Consider the following 21,217-nt stretch of genomic DNA (forward strand, 5'->3'; position numbering starts at 1 on the left):
TTCACAGCAGACAATTTTAGGTTTAGTATTAACTTTTTTTTGCATATCTTTATAGTGGTCAGAGCTCCAATTTTCTGATACAGAGCAGCAAAAGACATGGAGGTAAATTATAACTTTCTGGATGCCTGCGGATACCACTAGGGGGAGTTTAGGAGCTTACTGCATACTGTTTATACATTGAAATAAATAAAAAAAACAGTATACAGAAAGCTCAGCAGTCCCCCCTGGTAGGGAACAAGAGGGGACCCACATTATATTACTTATTTTGACGTCTTTGCAAGTAATTTGCAGCTCTTAAAGCAGGACTCTGACCCATTAAAAGTATATCGGGAAATTAGTCAGCAGATCATTTTGAGGGTACAGCCATAGGTGGGATATATGCTGTAGAGTTTCTACAGGTTATCCACAGTGTGCACAAAATCACGTGAGTTTTGGTGCAGATTGCTTGCTAATTCGTCACTGTGCTTTTAGGCTTTGTTCCACCTTAGTTTTTTTGGAACATCATCTTGGTCATCATGTTTGCCAACACCAAAAGTAGGGTCCAAAACACAGAGAATGGTGCAAATTATCTATCATGCTGATTTCCCGCAGCAGAAAACAGCTTCATTTCCACACCATAATCTGCAGCCAAGAATCTGAACACATTTTCTTTTAAACAAACCCTAAGGCCTTGTTCACATGGCAAGAAGTTACCGCTGGATTCAGCCTATAGCAGCCTCCTCAGCAATCAGTACTTACTGTCCTTGGCACATTGCTGCGCCATTCACTACAGTGCGGTGCCGGGACTTCTCTGGTGGATTCTGCTGGAATCCAATCCAGCGCTGGAAGTTCTGCTACGGCAGTGTTTTCCAAACGGTGTGTCACCAGCTATTGCAAATCTACAACTCCCAGCATGCCCGGACAGCCAGAGGCTGTCCGGGCATGCTGGGAGTTGTAGTATTGCAACTGAGCTACAGAGATAATTAGGAGTCTGCTGCATGTGGAATACGGGCAGAATTTCAACAAGGAAATTCTGTATTGTGAACAGGGCCTAAAGGGGATTTCTCATATATAACTTAAAGGGGTACTCCACCCCTAGACATCTTATCCCCTATCCAAAGGATAGGGGATAAGATGTCAGATCGCCGTGGTCCTGCTGCTGGGGACCCCGGGGATCGCTGCTGCAGCACCCCGCTATCATTACTGCGCAGAGCGAGATCGCTCTGTGCGTAATGACGGGCGATACAGGGGCCGGAGCAGTGTGACGTCATGGCTCCAACCATCGTGACGTCACGGCCCGCCCCCGTCGATACAAGTCTATGGGAGGGGGCGTGGCGGTCGTCACACCCCTGCCATAGACTTGCATTAAGGGGACGGGCCGTGATGTCATGAGGGGCGGAGCCATGACGTCACGGCCCCTGTATCGCCCGTCATTACGCACAGAGCGAATTTGCTCGGTGCAGTAATGATGGCGGGGTGCCGCAGCGGAGATCTAGGGGGTCCCCAGCAGCGGGACCGCGGCGATCTGACATCTTATCCCCTATCCTTTGGATAGGGGATAAGATGCCAGGGGCGGAGTACCCCTTTAAAGGGGTACTCCAGTGGAAAAAAAATGTTCATATGAACTGGCTGCAGAAAGTTAAATAGATTCGTAAATTACTTCTTTTAAAAATCTAAATCCTTCCAGTACTTATCAGCTGCTATATGCTACAGAGGAAGTGCTCTTTGCTGCCACAGTGCTCTCTTCTGCCACTTCTGTCCATGTTAGGAACTGTCCAGAGTAGGAGCAAATCCCCCATAGCAAACCTCTCCTGCTCTGGACAGTTTATGACATGGACAGAGGTGTGAGCAGAGAGCACTGTGGTCAGACTGGAAAGAACTGCACAACTTCCTGTGGCGCATACAGCAGCTGATAAGTACTGGAAGGATTAAGATTTTTAAATTGAAGTCATTTACAAATCTGTTTAACTTTCGGGCACCAGTTGATTTGAAAAATAATAGTTTTCCACCGGAGTACCACTTTAATTCTAGGTGGAGTGATCGTGCTTTATTGTAATATACACTAAATGATAGTTACCCCTCCTAGTCTGAACCGGATATGTACGCCAGCAGCCACATCGATAAGTCCTGCCTGTAAAAAAAGAAGACAATGACACCCTTAGATGGATCCTGTATAAGGCTGGGTTCACACCACCTTTTTGCAATACAGTTCCCGTATCAGGTTTTTGATTAAAAAAACGGATTCCTCAAAACCTGATTAAACTGTATCAAAACGTGTACAAATCCATATACGGTTTGAAAAATGATGTCCGGTTGCATCGTTTTTTTTGTTTTTTTTTTAAATGTATACGTTTTTAACTTTTCACTCCATTATGAATAAAGTTTCACTTGTTTGATTGAATTTTTAAGAGTAAAACTGTGCAAAGTATAAAACCGTATGGTGAAAACCGGATGGGACCGTAAGCACATACAGTTCTGTACGGTTCCCATTGACTCCCATGTTTAAAAGAAAAACAAAAAAAACATATACGTTTCAATACGGTTTTTCACCCGGACCAAAAACGGTGGTAGGCTATGATTTTGGGTACGGGGAAAAAAAACGGATGAAACCGTACAGGATGCAAAACGGACACAAGCGGATGCATAGTTTGGCCTACGGTTTTCAATGGGGAGTCAATGCTTATGGTTTTCAATACGGTTCCGTACGGTTTTCAAATTAAAAACGTATATGGGAACTGTATTGCAAAAACGTGGCGTGAATGCACCTTACAGCGGTCTAATGCAAAGTAGATTTGTGACAGCTGGAAATGCACCGTTCCAAGATCACCGCTACATAAAGGGCTTAAAGGGGTACTCCCGTAGAAAACTTTTTTTTTTTTTTTTTTTTAAATCAACTGGTGCCAGAAAGTTAAACAGATTTGTAAATCACTCCTATTAAAAAATCTTAATCCTTCCAGTACTTTTTAGGGGCTGTATACTAAAGAGAAATCCCCAAAAAAATGCATTTCCTGTGATGTCCTGACCACAGTGCTCTCTGCTGACCTCTGCTGTCCATTTTAGGAACTGTCCAGAGAAGCATATGTTTGCTATGGGGATTTTCTTCTTCTCTGGACAGTTCCTAAAATGGACAGCAGAGGTCAGCAGAGAGCACTGTTGTCAGGACATCACAGGAAATGCATTTTTTTGGGGGATTTCTCTTTAGTATACAGTCCCTAAAAAGTACTGGAAGGATTAAGATTTTTTAATAGAAGTGATTTACAAATCTGTTTAACTTTCTGGCACCAGTTGATTAAAAAAAAAAAAAAAAAAAAAGTTTTCCACGGGAGTGCCCCTTTAAGGGTTTGTATGAAATTAGAAGAAAGGGAGAATATGAGTTATGCCGGCGCTAGGACCGCTTGGAAATGCACCGTCTCAATTGATAGCAATGCATTTCAGAGCGGATTCCGCCCAAATAATGAACATTCTGGGGTCCGCCATTTCTGCGGCAGAAAGTCCATAGTGTAAATGATGCAGCAGAATCCCTTTGAGAACAATGGGAAGCTACTGTACCATATTTTTGACGGAATTCTGCTAGAAAAATGCGTCGTTTTGTATAGGTGTGGTGTGAATGTTGCAAAACTACAACTCCCAGCATGCCCGGACAGCCTTTGGCTGTCCGGGCATGCTGGGAGTTGTAGTTTTGCAACAGCTGGAGGCACACTGGATGGGAAACACTGCCATAGAGTAACAGAAAGACTCCCTTTACAATGCACTATGGTTGGATTGACACGTGGCGCTTTTTATTTTTATGCCATTCTGTATTTATTACTAGAGATGAGCGAACTTACAGTAAATTCGATTCGTCACGAACTTCTCGGCTCGGCAGTTGATGGCTTATCCTGCGTAAATGAGTTCAGCCTTCAGGTGCTCCGGTGGGCTGGAAAAGGTGGATACAGTCCTAGGAAAGAGTCTCCAATCACTGTATCCACCTTTTCCAGCCCACGGGAGCTGGAGCTAATTTAGGTGCTCCCGACATCAACTGCCGAGCCGAGAAGTTCGTGACGAATCAAATTTACTGTAAGTTCGCTCTTCTGTATTTATTACGTATGGATTGTGATGCAGCTTTTTCACAGACTTTCTGTGGGTTTCACCCTTTACATTGCGGACTTGCTGCAGATTTGCATCGCAAAAGGATGAAATGTGCATCAAAATCAGCACGTGATACACGCAGTTGATGCAGATTTTCTGCAGATTTCACCCAGTATGCATTGCAAAACGTGAAATCTGCAGCACAGCGGCATCCAAGTAACATAGAAGAATTTTGTAAAAAAAAAAAAAAAAAAAAAAGAAAAAAAAAAAAGAATGAAGTGTGGTGCCCAGGGGGGGAATAAAGGGAATGTGTCTTTTCTGAGGTCTGTGATCTTTTCGGAATTGCTTCCTCTATAAAGAGAACATCTGCAGAGTATTCATCCTCCTATTAGAAAATGGTTGGTTATGTAATCTGATAATACGAGCTTTAATGTGGCCTCAAACCGCAGCTTCACTTTACCGTACCAGATACCAGACCTTATTGCAGGAATTATAACCTGTCATTATGGATGGCAGCCATAAATCTCGCTCTGTTTGTGGAAATAAACATAAACTGTAATAAGTAAAAGGTCATAAGTACAGCAAGTAGAGATGAGCGAATTTACAGTAAATTCGATTCGTCACGAACTTCTCGGCTCGGCAGTTGATGACTTATCCTGCATAAATTAGTTCAGCTTTCAGGTGCTCCCGTGGGCTGGAAAAGGTGGATACAGTCCTAGGAGACTCTTTCCTAGGACTGTATCTACCTTTTCCAGCCCACCGGAGCACCTGAAAGCTGAACTAATTTATGCAGGATAAGTCATCAACTGCCGAGCCGAGAAGTTCGTGACGAATCGAATTTACTGTAAATTCGCTCATCTCTAACAGCAAGGTTTCCCAAGCCGTAGCAATTACTCCTGAAATGACATGTCAAAGGGCTGTTGGGGCGATCACATGACATGCACCAAGCACGATCACCACATCCAACTCTCTGGTAGATGCTTAAAGGGGTACTCCGGTGGAAAACTTTTTTTTTTTTATTTTTTAAATCAACTGGTGCCAGAAAGTTAAACAGATTTGTAAATTACTTCTATTAAAAAAAATCTTAATCCTTCCAGCACTTATTAGCTGCTGAATACTACAGAGGAAATTATTTTCTTTTTGGAACACAGGGCTCTCTGCTGACATCATGACCACAGTGCTCTCTGCTGACATCTCTGTCCATTTTAGGAACTGTTCAGAGCAGCATATGTTTGCTATGGGGATTTTCTCCTACTCTGGACAGTTCTTAAAATGGACACTGTGTTCCAAAAAGAAAATAATTTCCTCTGTAGTATTCAGCAGCTAATAAGTACTGGAAGGATTAAGATTTTTTAATAGAAGTAATTTACAAATCTGTTTAACTTTCTGGCTCCAGTTGATAAAAAAAATAAAAAATAAAAAAATAAAAGTTTTCTACCGGAGTACCTCTATAAATGGCCACTGTCAGATTCCAAAACTTTTTATATGTTTTACATCTTGCTAAGAAAGGGGGTGGAGTTATCCGACCGCTTAAAAAAAAATCTGTAAAAGGGAGATATACTATTTAATCCGTCCAAGACAAAGGGCGTACAGGTACACCCTTGCGTCCTGGTACTTAAAGGGGTACTCCGGTGGAAAACATTTTCTTTTAAATCAACTGGTGCCAGAAAGTTAAACAGATTTGTAAATTACTTCTATTAAAAAATCTTAATCCTTCCAGTACTTATTAGCAGTTGTATGCTACAGAGTAAATTATTTTCTTTTTGAATTTCTTTTTTGTCTTGTCCACAGTGCTCTCTGCTGACACCTGATGCCCGTATCATGAACTGTCCAGAGCAGAAGAAAATCCCCATAGCAAACCTATGCTGCTCTGGACAGTTCCTGACATGGACAGAGGTGTCAGCAGAGAGCACTGTGGACAACACAAAAAAGAAAAGTATTTCCTCTGTAGCATACAACTGCTAATAAGTACTAAAAGGATTGAGATTTTTAAATAGACATAATTTACAAATCTGTTTAACTGTCTGGCACCAGTTCATTACAAAAAATAAAGTTTTACACCAGAGTACCCCTTTAAGGACCGAGGGCGAACCTGTACGCCCTGGTCCCATTAGCGGGGTTTAAAACAGAGCAGAGAATGGTTTAAACCCGGTAGGGTCCCGGTTGCTATGGTCAGCCAGGACCCACGGCTAATGCCGGGCACCGCCGATCGGACTAATGCCCAGCATTAACTCTTTAGATGCCGCAATCAAAGTTGTTTGCAGTGTCTAAAATGCGGGGTTAACGGTGCCGGCAGCTCAGTGGAACTGATCGGGACATCTGTGGCAACAGCGAGGATCCCGAGCAGTTGAGTGGTCGGCGGGTTTGCCCTTACCTGCCTCCTCGCCGTCCGATCGGTCTTCTGCTGCTCCTAGCCTGCTAGAGCAGCAGAGCGCCAATAACAAAGATCTATGCTATGGCATAGCATTGATAAGTATATGCAAAAAAAAGTGTAAAAAAGAAAAAAGTGAATAAAAGTGAATTAACCCCTTCCCTATTAAGTTTGAATCATTTTTTTAAATAAAATAATGTCATAAAAAATTAAAATAATCATATGTGGTACGTCAGAACTATTAAAATATAAGGGTAGCTCAACCGCACGGTCGATGTCCTACACATAAAAAAATACCAAGTCCAAAATTGTGCTTTTTTTGGTCACTTCATATACCATAAAAAATTTATAAAAAGCGATCAAAAAGTCCCGACAAAACAAAAAATGTTATATATATAGCCCCATATGCGGAAAAATAAAAAAGTTATAGGGGTCAGAAGAGGACAAGTGCATGTTACAATTTTTTTTAAGTAGTAAAATAAAATAAAACCTATATAAATTGGGTATCCTTGTAAGGGTGCGTTCACACTACGGAATTCCCGCGGAATTCCCCGAGCGGAACTCCGCAAGCGGAATTCCGCGGTGTGAACTTAACATTAGTGTGAATGGGTCTCCGCGAGACCCGTTCACACAGCGGAATTTCCGCGGCAGACAATTCCGTCGCTGAAATTGTTCAGCGCAAAGAAAGAACATGTTCATTCTATGCGCAGATTCCGTGAGCACTGCATTGCCGTCAATGGTGACGGCTCAGTGCCCCGCGGCCATAGTGCCGAAGCACCGGAATTCAGATAGCGGAGATTCCGTAGTGTGAACGCACCCTAACCGTATGGACCTACAGAATAAAGATAAGGTGTCATTTTTACTGAAAACTGCACTGTGTAGAAACGGAAGCCCCCAAAAGTTACAAAATGGCGTTATTTTTTTTTTCCAATTTCACCCACAAAAATTTTTTGGGGTTTTGCGGTAGATTTTATTAAATGATTGATGTCATTACAAAGTACAATTGGTGGCACAAAAAACAAGCCCTTATATGGGTCTGTAGGTGCAAAATTGAAAGCGTTATGATTTTTAGAAGGGGAGCAAGAAAAAACATAAGTGCAAAAACAAAAAGCGCATACAAACCCCGCCCCCCCCCCCCCCCCCCCCGCCCCCAAAAAATAAAAAATAAATCACCCCATAAAAAGCTAGGGGCAGACAGCAGACCAGTGGTTGCCAAAGTGTGGCCCTCCGGATGTTACAAAACTACAACTCCCAGCATGCCCCGATAGCTGTTGGCTCTCTGGGCATGCTGGGAGTTGTAGTATTCCAACATATGGATAGCCACAGTTTTAGACCACTACATAGTGATCTCCAAACTGTGGTCCTCCAGATATTGCAAAACTACAACTCCCAGCATGCCCAGATTGTCGGAGCATGCTGGGAGTTGTAGTTTTGCAACTACTAAAAGGCGAGGACTTACGCGCTCCGTCGCTTCTGCCGCCGCCGGGACCTCCGTGCACCACCGATCCCGCCGCATGGCAATCACGCCGCACACCCGCCGATCCCGCACACCCAATCGCTGCGCAGGTTAATCAAACGGGGTCCCGGGATGTCAGGCGGCCGTGGTCTCCTGCCGGACACACCGGGAGTCCAGCTGATTAACCCACGAAGCACCATGGAAGCGTATTTTGAATGCCGTATATATATATGGCAGAATGCAAAAAGATATCATGTTATCCGCCGTACATATACGGTATTCTGCGGGAAGGGGTTAAGGAGCTATAAAGCTTTATAGTAGGTCCATGTAAGGATGACAAGGTAAAGAAAAAAGGAGTTTTGTTCCTCTTGTATTTGTCAGAAGTCCAGCTGTAAACATGAAGCCAACTATATTGGGTCTTATATATGAGGACCCCACAGGTCCAGCCACTGGGGCCCTCCGCAATCTCCCACAGCACACAGCATTCTAAACAAACACAGGGTTCCTGTGGCAGTGTTTGTGACATTGTGGCCATGCCCCCTTGTGACATCATGCCCGCACCCTCCATTAATGTCTATGGGAGGGGGCGTGTCTGCCGACACCCCCCTCCCATGAATGGACATGAATGGAGGGGGCGTGCTGTGACGTCGCGAGGGGTGTGGCCGTGAGGTCACGATCCTGGCCTCCAGCTCCAAGTACCCCTTGAAAGTGTAAAGGAGTCCACACACAAGCTTTCTCTCCTGAGCTGTTCACAGGTGTCCAGAAGGTGGGGACTAGGCTCGAAATCCAAAATGCATTTTCCTTTTCTTCCACATTATTTGTTGCGACAAAGCTGGGAGGTCCCCAAATGCATTAGACAAACAGCCAGTCCCTCCAAAATCAGCAGGTTAGACTTATTTCTAATGTGTAAGGGTCACGTAAGGAAAGAACAGGTCATTGTGTACTCACCTCTCTAGGATTGATGCTCTTCAGTAATAGTCTTGGATCCCCTTGACCTTTGAAGCTGATAAGATTTTTATAATATTTGAAAACATTCATGTCCTAATAAAAGATAAAGATGTTTATGTTACATGAGGGAAGACTGCATTGTCCTGCTAGTAGTGGCCGCTATATATGGTGTGTAGTGGCCCCTATATATGGTGTGCAGTGGCCCCTATATATGGTGTGCGGTGGCCCCTATATATGGTGTGCGGTGGCCCCTATATATGGTGTGCGGTGGCCCCTATATATGGTGTGCGGTGGCCCCTATATATGGTGTGCGGTGGCCGCTATATATGGTGTGCAGTGGCCCCTATATATGGTGTGCGGTGACCCCTATATATGGTGTGCGGTGACCCCTATATATGGTGTGCGGTGGCCCCTATATATATGGTGTGCGGTGGCCCCTATATATATGGTGTGCGGTGGCCCCTATATATATGGTGTGCGGTGGCCCCTATATATATGGTGTGCGGTGGCCCCTATATATGGTGTGCGGTGGCCCCTATATATGGTGTGCGGTGGCCCCTATATATGGTGTGCGGTGGCCCCTATATATGGTGTGCGGTGACCCCTATATATGGTGTGCAGTGACCCCTATATATGGTGTGCGGTGACCCCTATATATGGTGTGCGGTGACCCCTATATATGGTGTGCGGTGGCCCCTATATATGGTGTGCGGTGGCCCCTATATATGGTGTGCGGTGGCCCCAATATATGGTGTGCGGTGGCCCCAATATATGGTGTGCGGTGGCCCCTATATATGGTGTGTGGTGGCCCCTATATATGGTGTGTGGTGGCCCCTATATATGGTGTGTGGTGGCCCCTATATATGGTGTGTAGTGGCCCCTATATATGGTGTGTAGTGGCCGCTATATATGGTGTGTAGTGGCCCCTATATATGGTGTGTGGTGGCCCCTATATATGGTGTGCGGTGGCCCCTATATATGGTGTGCGGTGGCCCCTATATATGGTGTGCGGTGGCCCCTATATATGGTGTGCGGTGGCCCCTATATATGGTGTGCGGTGGCCCCTATATATGGTGCGCGGTGGCCCCTATATATGGTGCGCGGTGGCCCCTATATATATGGTGTGCGGTGGCCCCTATATATATGGTGTGCGGTGGCCCCTATATATATGGTGTGCGGTGGCCCCTATATATATGGTGTGCGGTGGCCCCTATATATATGGTGTGCGGTGGCCCCTATATATATGGTGTGCGGTGGCCCCTATATATGGTGTGCGGTGGCCCCTATATATGGTGTGCGGTGTCCCCTATATATGGTGTGCGGTGACCCCTATATATGGTGTGCGGTGACCCCTATATATGGTGTGCGGTGGCCCCTATATATGGTGTGCGGTGGCCCCTATATATGGTGTGCGGTGGCCCCTATATATGGTGTGCGGTGGCCCCAATATATGGTGTGCGGTGGCCCCAATATATGGTGTGCGGTGGCCCCTATATATGGTGTGCGGTGGCCCCTATATATGGTGTGCGGTGGCCCCTATATATGGTGTGCGGTGGCCCCTATATATGGTGTGTGGTGGCCCCTATATATATGGTGTGCGGTGGCCCCTATATATATGGTGTGCGGTGGCCCCTATATATATGGTGTGCGGTGGCCCCTATATATATGGTGTGCGGTGGCCCCTATATATGGTGTGCGGTGGCCCCTATATATGGTGTGCGGTGGCCCCTATATATGGTGTGCGGTGGCCCCTATATATGGTGTGCGGTGGCCCCTATATATGGTGTGCGGTGGCCCCTATATATGGTGTGCGGTGGCCCCTATATATGGTGTGCGGTGGCCCCTATATATGGTGTGCGGTGGCCCCTATATATGGTGTGCGGTGGCCCCTATATGTGGTGTGCGGTGGCCCCTATATATGGTGTGCGGTGGCCCCTATATGTGGTGTGTAGTGGCCCCTATATGTGGTGTGTAGTGGCCCCTATATGTGGTGTGTAGTGGCCCCTATATGTGGTGTGTAGTGGCCCCTATATATGGTGTGTAGTGGCCCCTATATATGGTGTGCAGTGGCCCCTATATATGGTGTGCAGTGGCCCCTATATATGGTGTGTAGTGACCCCTATATATGGTGTGTAGTGGCCCCTATATATATATGGTGTGTAGTGGCCCGTGGCCCCTATATATATGGTGTGCAGTGGCCCCTATATATGGTGTGCGGTGGCCCCTATATATGGTGTGCGGTGGCCCCTATATATGGTGTGCGGTGGCCCCTATATATGGTGTGCGGTGGCCCCTATATATGGTGTGCGGTGGCCCCTATATATGGTGTGCGGTGGCCCCTATATATGGTGTGCGGTGGCCCCTATATATGGTGTGCGGTGGCCCCTATATATGGTGTGCGGTGGCCCCTATATATGGTGTGCGGTGGCCCCTATATATGGTGTGCGGTGGCCCCTATATATGGTGTGTAGTGGCCCCTATATATGGTGTGTAGTGGCCCCTATATATGGTGTGTAGTGGCCCCTATATATGGTGTGTAGTGGCCCCTATATATGGTGTGTAGTGGCCCCTATATATGGTGTGTAGTGGCCCCTATATATGGTGTGTGGTGGCCCCTATATATGGTGTGTGGTGGCCCCTATATATGGTGTGTGGTGGCCCCTATATATGGTGTGCGGTGGCCCCTATATATGGTGTGCGGTGGCCCCTATATATGGTGTGCGGTGGCCCCTATATATGGTGTGCGGTGGCCCCTATATATGGTGTGCGGTGGCCCCTATATATGGTGTGCGGTGGCCCCTATATATGGTGTGCGGTGACCCCAATATATGGTGTGCGGTGGCCCCAATATATGGTGTGCGGTGGCCCCTATATATGGTGTGCGGTGGCCCCTATATATGGTGTGCGGTGGCCCCTATATATGGTGTGCGGTGGCCCCTATATATGGTGTGCGGTGGCCCCTATATATGGTGTGCGGTGGCCCCTATATATGGTGTGCGGTGGCCCCTATATATGGTGTGTGGTGGCCCCTATATATGGTGTGTAGTGGCCCCTATATATGGTGTGTAGTGGCCCCTATATATGGTGTGTAGTGGCCCCTATATATGGTGTGTAGTGGCCCCTATATATGGTGTGTAGTGGCCCCTATATATGGTGTGCAGTGGCCCCTATATATGGTGTGTAGTGGCCCCTATATATGGTGTGCAGTGGCCCCTATATATGGTGTGCAGTGGCCCCTATATATGGTGTGCAGTGGCCCCTATATATGGTGTGCAGTGGCCCCTATATATGGTGTGCAGTGGCCCCTATATATGGTGTGTAGTGACCCCTATATATATGGTGTGTAGTGGCCCCTATATATATGGTGTGTAGTGGCCCCTATATATATGGTGTGTGTGGTGGCCCCTATATATATGGTGTGCGGTGGCCCCTATATATGGTGTGCGGTGGCCCCTATATATGGTGTGCGGTGACCCCTATATATGGTGTGCGGTGGCCCCAATATATGGTGTGCGGTGGCCCCTATATATGGTGTGTGGTGGCCCCTATATATGGTGTGTGGTGGCCCCTATATATGGTGTGTGGTGGCCCCTATATATGGTGTGTGGTGGCCCCTATATATGGTGTGTGGTGGCCCCTATATATGGTGTGTAGTGGCCCCTATATATGGTGTGTAGTGGCCCCTATATATGGTGTGTAGTGGCCCCTATATATGGTGTGTAGTGGCCCCTATATATGGTGTGTAGTGGCCCCTATATATGGTGTGTAGTGGCCCCTATATATGGTGTGTAGTGGCCCCTATATATGGTGTGTAGTGGCCCCTATATATGGTGTGTAGTGGCCCCTATATATGGTGTGTAGTGGCCCCTATATATGGTGTGTAGTGTCCTGGGGGCCGTTCATACCTCTTACTTCTGGACCATCACTGGTTTGTGGTAAAATGAAAGTTTTTATCATGTTCACACTGAGGAATTTACATGCCGAATTCCATCACAAATTCCATCACAAATTCCGTTTCAAATGAAAGCTCCATTGACTTCAATGGTCTTTCTGGCGCTCTGCTAACACTGAGGAATTTCAGAGGAAGAATTTCTGACAAGGAATTGTATCCCCCCAGAAGACTGAGCACATGCATGTTCTGGCGGGATCCAAGAGTAAAATCCCATTGAAGTCAACAGGACTTTATACTTCCTGACAAAGTCAGTTTAAAGGAATTGGCGCTGAATTTACACTCTGAACTTATTTTTAATAAAATAAAAAAAAATGTATTTCTAAAATTCTTTCTTCACATTCTCATTATGGGGCATTGAGTGCAGAATGATAGGAAATGAAAATCCAAATGCATTATATCTCTTTTTCATTAGAAGACAATGATTCGCAATGTTTGATTGCTTTAAAGGGGTAATCCGGGTGAAAACTATTTTTTTTAAATTAACTGGTGCCCGAAAGTTAGACAAACAAATTTGTAAATTACTTCTATTAAAATGTTTGAATCCTTCTAGTACTTAACAGCTGCTGTATGTTCCAGAGGAAGTTCTTTTCTTTTTAAATTTATTTTCTGTCTGACCACAGTGCTCTCTGCTGACACCACTGTCCACGTCAGGAACTGTCCAGTGCAGGAGCAAATCACCACAAACCTCTCCTGCTCTGGACACTTCCTGACATGGACAGAGGTGGCAGCAGAGAGCACTGTGGTCAGACAGAAAAGAAATTCAAAAAGAAAAGCACTTCCTGTGGAGCATACAGCAGCTCATAAGTACTGGAAGGATTACGATTTTTAAATAGACGTAATTAACAAATCTGTTTAACTTTCTGGCACCAGTTGATTTGAATTATTTTTTTTTTTTTTTTTTTTTACACTGGAGTGCGTTCACAAAAGTGCTGCATTTTTTGTGTAGCTGATTTTGCTACCGATTAACTTCAATGAGTAGCAAAATCAGCTGCAGAAAATATGCAGCAGATCCTGTACATGTGAACATACCCTAAAGGAGAGCTCCAGAAAAAATGAACTTATCCAATATCCACAGGATAGGGGATAAGCAGCTGACGGCGGGGGTTCCAACTGGGACCCTCCGTGATCTCCGGAACGGGACCCGGCTCTCAGTGAGGAGCGCATGCTGCAGACGGCACGCGCGCCATTCATTTCTATGGGAGTGCCGAAAAGACCCGAGTACATCTCGGTCATCATCAGCGCTCCCATAGAAATGAATGGAGCGTGCGCCGTCTACCTGTAGATGACACTCAATCCTCAATGAGAGAGCTGGGGTACCGTTCCGGAGATTGTGGGGGTCCCAGTGGTCAGACCCCCCGCAATCAGCTACTTATCCCCTATCCTGTGGATAAAGAATAAGTTAGTGTTTGCCAGAGTACTCCTTTAAGCTCGTGATCATGGTCTGTGAAGCCAAAGTGGAAGGCTATAAAACCTCAGTTTGGTGTGTCTACACTGCCATGGCCCCAGTTTACCATGAAGATGCCACTGAGGCGGTGAAACATTGTTGGGGGGGGGGGGGTGCCCGTGTGGTCATTTGTAATCATCAGCAAGGATATCAGATTTCAATCCTAAGTGTAAGTTCCTGTAGTGAACTAAAAGGTAAATGGATACTGTCCACATGCAGATCAAAACTTTATTGAATTTCTAGTTACAATACTGCTCTCTTGATGGGGTTTTAATTTTAGACTATTGTCACAAAAAAAAAAAAAAAAAAAGTGTGTGTGTATATATATATATATATATATATATATATATATATATATATAGATATACACACACACCGTATTTTTCGCCGTATAAGACGCACTTTTTCTTCCCCAAAACTGGGGGGGAAAAGTTGGTGCGTCTTATACGGCGAATACACCCCTATCGGGTTGGTCCCTGCGGCCATCAACGGCCGGGACCTGCGGCTAATACAGGACATCACTGATCGCAGTGATGCCCTGTATTAACCCTTCAGATGCGGCGATCAAAGCTTACCGCCGCGTCTGAAGTGAAAGTGACACTAACCCGGCTGCTCAGTCGGGCTGTTCGGGACCGCCGCGGTGAAATCACGGCGTCCCGAACAGCTTACAGGACACCGGGAGGGACCTTACCTGCCTCCTCGGTGTCTGCTCCGTGCCGGGATCCCCTGCATGGCCGGGGCGCTCTCCTTCGACGTCATCACGTCGTCGCGCACGCCGTCCCGTCATCCAATAGGAGCAGCTTGCGTAGCGACGTGATGACGGAGAGCGTGGATCCCGGGGAAGAAGACGTCCGGAGCGTCGGGGACACCACGGGATGCGGCGACAGCGATGGAGTTACATCCAGGGCAGCAGAGACGAGCGGTGACGGGTCCGGAGCGGCGGGGACACATGAGTATTACCTCCTATACCAGTGGTCTTCAACCTGCGGACCTCCAGCTGTTGCAAAACTACAACTCCCAGCATGCCCGGACAGCCAACGGCTGTCCGGGCATGCTGGGAGTTGTAGTTTTGCAACATCTGGAAGTCCGCAGGTTGAAGATCACTGTTGGGTGCAGAATCTTCTTTTTCTAGATTTTGCATCTTTAAAATTGGGTGCGTCTTATATGCCGGTGCGTCCTAGAGGGCAAAAAATACGGTATATATATATATATATATATATATATATATATATATGTTTTATTTTCTCTGTAGCAGTGTATTCCAAACAGTGTGTCTCTGGCTGTTGCAAAACTACAACTCCCAGCATGCCTGGACAGCCAAAGGCTGTCCGGGCATGCTGGTAGTTGTAGTTTTGCAACAGCTGGAGACACACTGTTTGGAATACACTACTCTATAGTGTGTGCGTATAGGGTAATTTGTGAATGCAACAATAAGTTTACTAACCCTTCATATATTCGGTCTATTGTAGAATGACCATCCCTGCAGGAGACACCTACCAGAATCCTGCGGAAAGCTTTCTGGATCACTCGTGCCGCTCTGTCTTGTTCTATGGTGTATACATCCGGAATACTTCTATCCTCCATCTTATTTCTGTGGCTCTGCTGAACAACACATGATAATATGTATTTGGTGAATAAAAGTCTATGGGCGGGTCAATATATAAATCTATTGTGTCTAATGTGCATTCAATGAATACAAGAAAACAGACTAATACATGCACAATGCAGCCTATGGGTACACTGAGTATATGGATTACAGATAATCTTTAAAGGGGTACTCCCCTGGAAAAAAAAAATCTTTAAATCAACTGGTGCCAGAAAGTTAAACAGATTTGCAAATTACTTCTATTTAAAAATCTTAATCCTTCCAGTACTTATCAGCTGCTGTATGTTCCAGAGGAAGTTCTTTTCTTTTTTGAATTTCCTTTCTGTCTGACCACAGTGCTCTCTGCTGACACTTCTGTCCATGTCAGGAACTGTCCAGAGCAGGAAAGGTTTGCTACGGGGATTTTCTCCTACTCTGGACAGTTCCTAAAATGGACAGAGGTGTCAGCAGAGAACACTGTGGCCAGACAGAAAGGAAATTCAAAAAGAAAAGAACTTTCTCTGGAACATACAGCAGCTGATAAGTACTGGAAGGATTAGGATTTTTAAATAGAAGTAATTTACAAATCTGTTTAACTTTCTTGACTTAAATAAAAATGTTTTCCAGTGAAGTACCCCTTTAAGTATACAGCTTTTTCTGACCTTTAAAGGGATATTCCAGCACTTGCATGAAATTCCAGCACTTGCATGAAATTCCAGCACTTGCATGAAATGCTGCTGTGGCCCATAAAAAAAATTGAATAAAGTAGAATAAAAAAAATAGAAAAAGAAAAAACAAACTTACCTAGCCCTGGTCCCCCGTAGCTATCATTCGGCTCCATCTGATCTTCTTCCTGCTTCTGAGATGAGCGCCCAGTGCAGGACCTGCCCCGCTCAGCCAATCACTGGCCAAGAAGAGACGCCACTGCTGCCAGTGATTGGCTGAACGGGCAGGTCCTGTAATGAGCACTTGTCTTATTACAGAGAAAACCAACTTATCCCCCATCCACGGGATAGGGGATATGTAGCTGCACTGCGCTCCGACTCATGTCACACGCTCCATATATGTCTATGGGAGAGCAGGAGGGTTGTACTCATGTATTTCCAGCTCTCACATAGAGATGAATGGAGGACATATGTGACCCCGCTCCGTTGATGGGGAAAGCTCTATGCAGGAGAACGCAGGGGGTCCCAGTGGATAGGGGATAAGTTGGTTTTTGCTGCACAACCCCTTTAAAGTGTCACAGTCATTCGGAAAAACTTTGCCAAAATATGACAAAAGTTTAGCTTGCACCTCATTCCTTCCTAAGCCCGCCAGTGATGAGTAAAGAGCGCTGCAGTGCACTGCCCCAGCTTATCATCACAATGATAGCGGGTCTCAGGACTGACACCTCATGCAATCTAAACTTTTGACATCTCAGGACAACAAAAGTTGTCAAAGGTTTTTGTAAATGACAGAACCGCTTTAAAAAGAAAGAACATCAGAGGACGAGATGGAGCCAAATGGGAGCTGCAAGGGACCACAGGGAAGTAAGTATGTTTTTTTTTTTTTTGGGGGGGGAGGCAAGTAGCATATACATTTTTAGGAAAGCACCAAAATACCTCTTAAAATAGCATATAAAACTAATGGCCTATCCTCTGGATCAGCAGAGGTATACCTCCTGGAACCCCTATGAGATCAGCTGTTTGATGAGCTAAATGTAGACAAATTGTGACTATGTGTGGTCCATTTCCCAAACGTATTCCATATTGCACAGTTCCGTAGAGATAAAGGAATTTGGGAAATAGACAAAACATAGTCACAATAAGACTGCATTCAGCTTATTAAAAGGGTTATCCAGGAACCGAAAAACAGACCTATTTTATTTCAAAGACCGCTCTTTGTCTGTCTCCACTTTGGGTGAGGTATTACAACTTGGCTCCATTCACTTCAATGGAACTGAGCTGCAGAACCACACCCAACCTGGAGACAGACAGGGAGAGGTCTTTAAAAGAAATGATCTTTGTTTTTTGATTCCTGGATAACCCCTTTAAAGGAGTACTCTGGTATATGAAAACTTATCCCCTATCCTAAAGATAGGGGAAAAGTTTCAGATCGAGGGGGGTTCGACCGCTGGCGCCCCCATGATCTCCCGTACAGGGGCTCCCAGCTCTCTGGCGAAATAGCGCGTGCCGACCACCGCATGACGCAGCAGCCAACATGCTCCCTCAATACATCTCTATGGCAGAGCCGGAGACTGCTGAATGCAGCGCTCTGGTTTTCCCATAGAGATGTACTGAGGGGGCGTGTCGGACTCCGCATCATGCGGTGGTCGGACACGCCCCTTGCCCCTGACTGCCGGGGCCCCATACAAGAGATCGCGGGGGGCCCCAGTGGTGAACCCCCTGCGATCAGAGTAGTATCCCCTATCCTTTGTAAAGGGGATAAGCTTTCATATCCTGGAGTACATCTTGAAAGTCAATGGGCATGTCAGACTATATACTGGCAACCTATCTACACAGGTTCCTGATGTGTAGCTGTCATACAGCCTCTATTATTTGGGCGCTGTATGTAAGTATTATTTGGGCGCTGTATGTCTGTATTATTTGGGTGCTGTATTTTGTATTATTTGGGCGCTGTATGTTTGTATTATTTGGGCGCTGTATGTTTGTATTATTTGGGCGCTGTATGTTTGTATTATTTGGGCGCTGTATGTCTGTATTATTTGGGCGCTGTATGTCTGTATTATTTGGGCGCTGTATGTCTCTATGTCTCTGGGCGCTGTATTATTTGGACAGCAGGTATCAACCGTAATGACCCGTTCACACCAGTTCATTACAGTTGATACCTGCTGTCCAAATAATACAGCGCCCAGAGATATAATACAGAGACATACAGCGCCCAAATAATACAGACATACAGCGCCCAAATAATACAAACATACAGCGCCCAAATAATACAAACATACAGCGCCCAAATAATACAGACGTACAGCGCCCAAATAATACTTACATACAGCGCCCACATAATACAGACGTACAGCGCCCAAATAATACAGACGTACAGCGCACAAATAATACAGACGTACATCGCTCAAATAATAAGACGTACCGCGTCAAAATAATACAGACGTACAGCGCCCAAATAATACAGACGTACAGCACCCAAATAATACAAGCATACAGCACCCAAATAATACAGACATACAATGCTCAAATAACACAGACGTACAGCGCCCAAATAATACAGACGTACAGCGCTCAAATAATACAGACGTACAGCGCCCAAATAATACAGAGGTACAGCGCCCAAATAATACAGACGTATAGCGCTCAGATAATACAGACATACATCGCCCAAATAATACAGACGTACAGCACCCAACTAATACAGACGTACAGCGCCCAAATAATACAGACGTAAAGCGCCCAAATAATACAGACGTACAGCGCCCAAATAATACAGACGTACAGCGCCCAAATAATACTTACATACAGCGCCCAAATAATACAGACGTACAGCGCCCAAATAATACAGACGTACAGCGCCCACATAATACAGACGTACAGCGCCCAAATAATACTTACATACAGAACCCAAATAATACAGATGTACAGCGCCCAAATAATACAGACGTATAGCGCCCACATAATACAGACGTACAGCGCCCAAATAATACAGACGTACAGCGCCCAAATAATACAGACGTACAGCGCCCAAATAATACAGACGTACAGCGCCCAAATAATACAGACGTACAGCGCCCAAATAATACAGACGTACAGCGCCCAAATAATACAGACGTACAGCGCCCGAATACAGACGTACAGCGCCCAAATAATACAGACGTACAGCGCCCAAATACAGACGTACAGCGCCCAAATAATACAGACGTATAGCGCTCAGATAATACAGACGTACAGCACCCAACTAATACAGACGTACAGCGCCCAAATACAGACGTACAGCGCCCAAATAATACAGACGTACAGCGCCCAAATAATACAGACGTACAGCGCCCAAATACAGACGTACAGCGCCCAAATACAGACGTACAGCGCCCAAATACAGACGTACAGCGCCCAAATAATACAGACGTACAGCGCCCAAATAATACAGACGTACAGCGCCCAAATAATACAGACGTACAGCGCTCAGATAATACAGACGTACATCGCCCAAATAATACAGACGTACAGCACCCAACTAATACAGACGTACAGCGCCCAAATACAGACGTACAGCGCCCACATAATACAGACGTACAGCGCCCAAATAATACAGACGTACAGCGCCCAAATAATACAGACGTACAGCACCCAACTAATACAGACGTACAGCGCCCAAATAATACTTACATACAGTGCCCAAATAATACAGACGTACAGCGCCCAAATAATACAGACGTACAGCGCCCAAATAATACAGACGTACAGCGCCCACATAATACAGACGTACAGCGCCCACATAATACAGACGTACAGCGCACAAATAATACAGACGTACAGCGCCCACATAATACAGACGTACAGCGCCCAACTAATACAGACGTACAGCGCCCAAATAATACAGACGTACAGCGCCCAAATAATACAGACGTACAGCGCCCAAATAATACAGACGTACAGCGCCCAAATAATACAGACGTACAGCGCCCAAGTAATACCGACGTACAGTGCCCAAATAATACCGACGTACAGTGCCCACATAATACAGACGTACAGCGCCCACATAATACAGACGTACAGCGCCCACATAATACAGACGTACAGCGCCCAAATAATACAGACGTACAGCGCCCACATAATACAGACGTACAGCGCCCAAATAATACAGACGTACAGCGCCCAAATAATACAGACGTACAGCGCCCACATAATACAGACGTACAGCGCCCACATAATACAGACGTACAGCGCCCAAGTAATACCGAGGTACAGCGCCCAAATAATACAGACGTACAGCGCCCACATAATACAGACGTACAGCGCCCAAATAATAGACGTACAGCGCCCACATAATACAGACGTACAGCGCCCAAATAATACAGACGTACAGCGCCCAAATAATACAGACGTGCAGCGCCCAAATAATACAGACGTGCAGCGCCCAAATAATACAGACGTACAGCGCCCAAATAATACAGACGTACAGCGCCCAAATAATACAGACGTGCAGCGCCCAAATAATACAGACGTGCAGCGCCCAAATAATACAGAGTTGGCAGCACCCAAATAATACAGACGTACAGCGCCCAAATAATACAGACGTACAGCGCCCAAATAATACAGAGTTGGCAGCACCCAAATAATACAGAGTTGGCAGCACCCAAATAATACAGACGTACAGCGCCCAAATAATACAGACGTGCAGCGCCCAAATAATACAGACGTGCAGCGCCCAAATAATACAGACGTGCAGCGCCCAAATAATAC

At 45.7% G+C, this 21,217-nt stretch overlaps 1 protein-coding gene across 3 annotated transcripts in view; it reads right to left on the reverse strand.

Moving 5' to 3' along the window:
- Nucleotides 1-21,217, reverse strand: part of C2H11orf65 (chromosome 2 C11orf65 homolog) — a 68,260-nt gene that overhangs the window by 35,354 nt on the left and 11,689 nt on the right. For 2 of the 3 annotated variants that reach the window (XM_056561662.1, XM_056561660.1), the window contains exons 2-4: nucleotides 15,716-15,820; nucleotides 8,823-8,915; nucleotides 2,057-2,110 (exon numbers count right to left, since the gene is read on the reverse strand). In XM_056561662.1, the coding sequence (XP_056417637.1) occupies nucleotides 2,057-2,110; nucleotides 8,823-8,915; nucleotides 15,716-15,802 (234 nt within the window). In that variant the 5' untranslated portion in view covers nucleotides 15,803-15,820. The remainder of the gene's footprint in view (nucleotides 1-2,056; nucleotides 2,111-8,822; nucleotides 8,916-15,715; nucleotides 15,821-21,217) is intronic. The other variant, XM_056561661.1, reaches the window with a different exon arrangement.

Source organism: Hyla sarda, chromosome 2 (genome assembly GCF_029499605.1).
Source record: "Hyla sarda isolate aHylSar1 chromosome 2, aHylSar1.hap1, whole genome shotgun sequence".
Classification (NCBI taxonomy): domain Eukaryota; kingdom Metazoa; phylum Chordata; class Amphibia; order Anura; family Hylidae; genus Hyla; species Hyla sarda.